This window comes from Orussus abietinus, unplaced genomic scaffold (genome assembly GCF_000612105.2).
Source record: "Orussus abietinus isolate OABI.00-Male unplaced genomic scaffold, Oabi_2.0 scaffold8, whole genome shotgun sequence".
NCBI classification, from domain to species: Eukaryota; Metazoa; Arthropoda; class Insecta; order Hymenoptera; family Orussidae; genus Orussus; species Orussus abietinus.
The window spans coordinates 1,696,848-1,699,598 of NW_019395997.1; the positions used below are offsets into that span (position 1 = coordinate 1,696,848).

The window sequence follows — 2,751 nt, forward strand, 5'->3', positions numbered from 1 at the left end:
ATGAAGGCCGCCAGGTTGGGCCTGCCGAGAGTCTTCGTGTGCTGCTCGAACGTCATCTTCTTGGTAAGTAATGGTGTTAGAAAATAGGGAATAAAGAAAGAGGCAAAGTGAAATACCATCACCGAGGGTTTCGTCGGCTTCCAGGCGTCCGGATTCACCCTGATGTCTCTGGGGGCTCTGCTGCTGTCCGACAACGAGAGGGTCCTTTTATCCAGACTCCTTGGTCCAGGAGACGTGCATCCCGACCAGCCGCTCTTTTACTACGTCGCCTTCGCCGTCGTTGGGGTAGGCTTCGTCATCGCCGTAACAGGTCTCCTCGGATGCTGGGCCTCGTGTCTCTTCAATTGCTGCATCACCGCCTCGGTAAGGGCCATCCTCCAGACATCTCAATTGGCATCTGCACTAACGAGCCCACCCATGATTAATTACGGCTTGTCCCGCAAGAAACGTGCAAATGGCCCGCCCTGGCCCTCGCTTTCGTCCCACCGAAGCGTTTCCACGCTAAGAAAGGCGAGCAATCTTTACAATTGTCGGAGAAAATTACATACGAGCTGCAAACCAAACCAAATCGAGTCCATCTCGAGCCTGGTCACGCGTCGTTGCCCGGAAACGGATTCGCGCCCATCCGAACGTGAACACGCAACGCAGGAAGAACGGCTCTCCCGGAATTACATTTTTTACCATGCCTTTTTCTTAATAAAATAGAGACGCATCTATGTGCACGTTAGAATTGAACTCAGGACCACGCAACGCAGGAAGAACGTAGCAGGCTCTCCCGGAATTACATTTTTTACCATGCCTTTTTCTTAGTAAAATAGAGACGCATCTATGTGCACGTTAGAATTGAACTCAGGAGGAGTGGAGTAATTATCGACCTGGGCATTACCGTCCCTGGCACATGTCGAAACCAGCGATTATGGGGGAGTACCTCGCGTGTGTCGGTGTTACACCTGCGATGACGTAGACCGTTTAGACCTGCCCCCAGGTTTCTGTCTTTCCCAGTAGCGGTGCTCCCCCGTTTCATATTCATGGGGCCTGCTTTTGCGGTGCCAGCTCGCTGGGGATAATGCATTTTTTCTTTTTTTTCCTTCCCTTCCAGTATCTCGTTACTTTGGTGCTCCTGCTCCTCGGTGAATGCACCGTGTGTGTCCTGGCGGTGTTCTGGCCGAATCTGTTGGGGGTGGACGTGAGACCGGCTCGATTAGTTAGGGCTCTTCAGAGAAGCTACGCGGTGCCTGGTCGAGAACAGTTCACGGCGGCTTTGGATTTGGCGCAGACAATGGTTGGTATACCTAATCGCTGATATGGCTGATTCCTATAAGGATGGTCCTTGCAGTTCGCTTGCTGCGGAATCAACGGGAGCAACAACTATGGGACGTCCTGGTGGCGTCTTCAGGAAGTGGGCCGGAGGGAACTCGTCGTTCCCCTAAGTTGCTGCCTGTTGAATAATACCTATGAGGTGGAGTCTTTCTTGAACCCCCAGCCGATGAACCTCACCCTCTGCCAGGCTCTGAACCCCGCAGAACACCAACAAGCTCGGCACACGACGGTAATCCAGCTCACCTGTGGAATAAAAAATTATTACTATAATAATAATAACAAATTAATACTATAATAAAAAATTAATACAGTTCGCGGTGTCGCTTAATATTTATTTAGAGAATTAAAAGATGAAGGCCAGGCAGGTTGCAAAAGAGGTTGGCGAGGGAGTCAATCCTCAGCGGATAAGCTGCCCGTATTTTGCGTAATTTCATTCTCGTTACCTTCATCGGTACCGTTGACGTACCTAGAGTGCCGAACGAAATGTTTAATTTTTAGTTTCCAGGGGTTCACGACCCGGAAGAAGGAATTTTTTACGTTAGAGAACAGGGCTAGCCGTGGCCTCGGCGATCAGATTAGGCTTGATGAATTATTAATTAATCGGGCACACATCGCCGACCATGAGCATGGCCAGCGGAGCGGATGGTACATCTGCACAATGGAGTACACCTGTACGGTACTTTAAATTTTTTTCATCCTCTTCAGGGCTGCATCGAGATGATCGAGAAATGGACGCAGGACCAGGCGATGATATTTCTGGGGGTGACGTTGGGGGTCATCCTGGTGGAAATTGGAGCCCTGCTGAGCATCGTCCTGGTGTGCACGAAGGCGACCTCGAAGAAGAAGTCGCAACCGTCGACCTTCACCTCGACGCAGACTCTGAGTCCCTTCGGCGAGAGCGAGCAAGATTTCGGTATAAAAATTCAGACGAATAGTAAAATAGAAAGGAAGAACAAATAAAAATATACGAATCTGGATATTAATACTTATCTCTTCAGGGTTAGGAATCGAGAACAGGATGCACATGGCGGGGACGACGTTCGGGGCGAAGTCATGAAGGTGGTTGGAGGGCAGCAAGGGAACGGTGACGCTGATGACGATAGAGACGATCAGGAAGGGAGCCGAGTCGACGAAGAGCGAGATCAAGAAGGACACCTGGAAGAGCCGGAGCGTGATAGAGGATTGGCGTAACCCTTTGAGCACCCTGGATAATGCGATCAGGAGCGACCAGCTCTACGAGGAGAGGGCGATAGACGTGGAGGTTTCCCAGGAAGAGACGAAAGAAAGAGACCTTGAACAGCCAAATCCAGGGGCAGCAGGGAGTCCCGAAGCTGCAGAGAAGCCGAAACCAAGGATCGAGACCGAGAGAGAGGTGGTGCAGCCGAAGAGGCCCCAGGAGAGTGGCACAGTGCGCGTCATCCCCATAAAGGA

The 2,751-nt window shown here is 51.1% G+C and overlaps 1 protein-coding gene across 1 annotated transcript; it reads left to right on the forward strand.

Moving 5' to 3' along the window:
- On the forward strand, nucleotides 1–2,408 carry LOC105699299 (tetraspanin-17). Its single transcript, XM_012424171.1, has 6 exons — nucleotides 1–63; nucleotides 145–363; nucleotides 1,100–1,282; nucleotides 1,337–1,549; nucleotides 2,026–2,233; nucleotides 2,319–2,408. The coding sequence occupies exons 1-6, from the start codon at nucleotides 1–3 to the stop codon at nucleotides 2,375–2,377; spliced, it is 945 nt and encodes a 314-aa protein (XP_012279594.1). The 3' UTR covers nucleotides 2,378–2,408.
- Nucleotides 2,409–2,751: the final 343 nt, after the last annotated feature.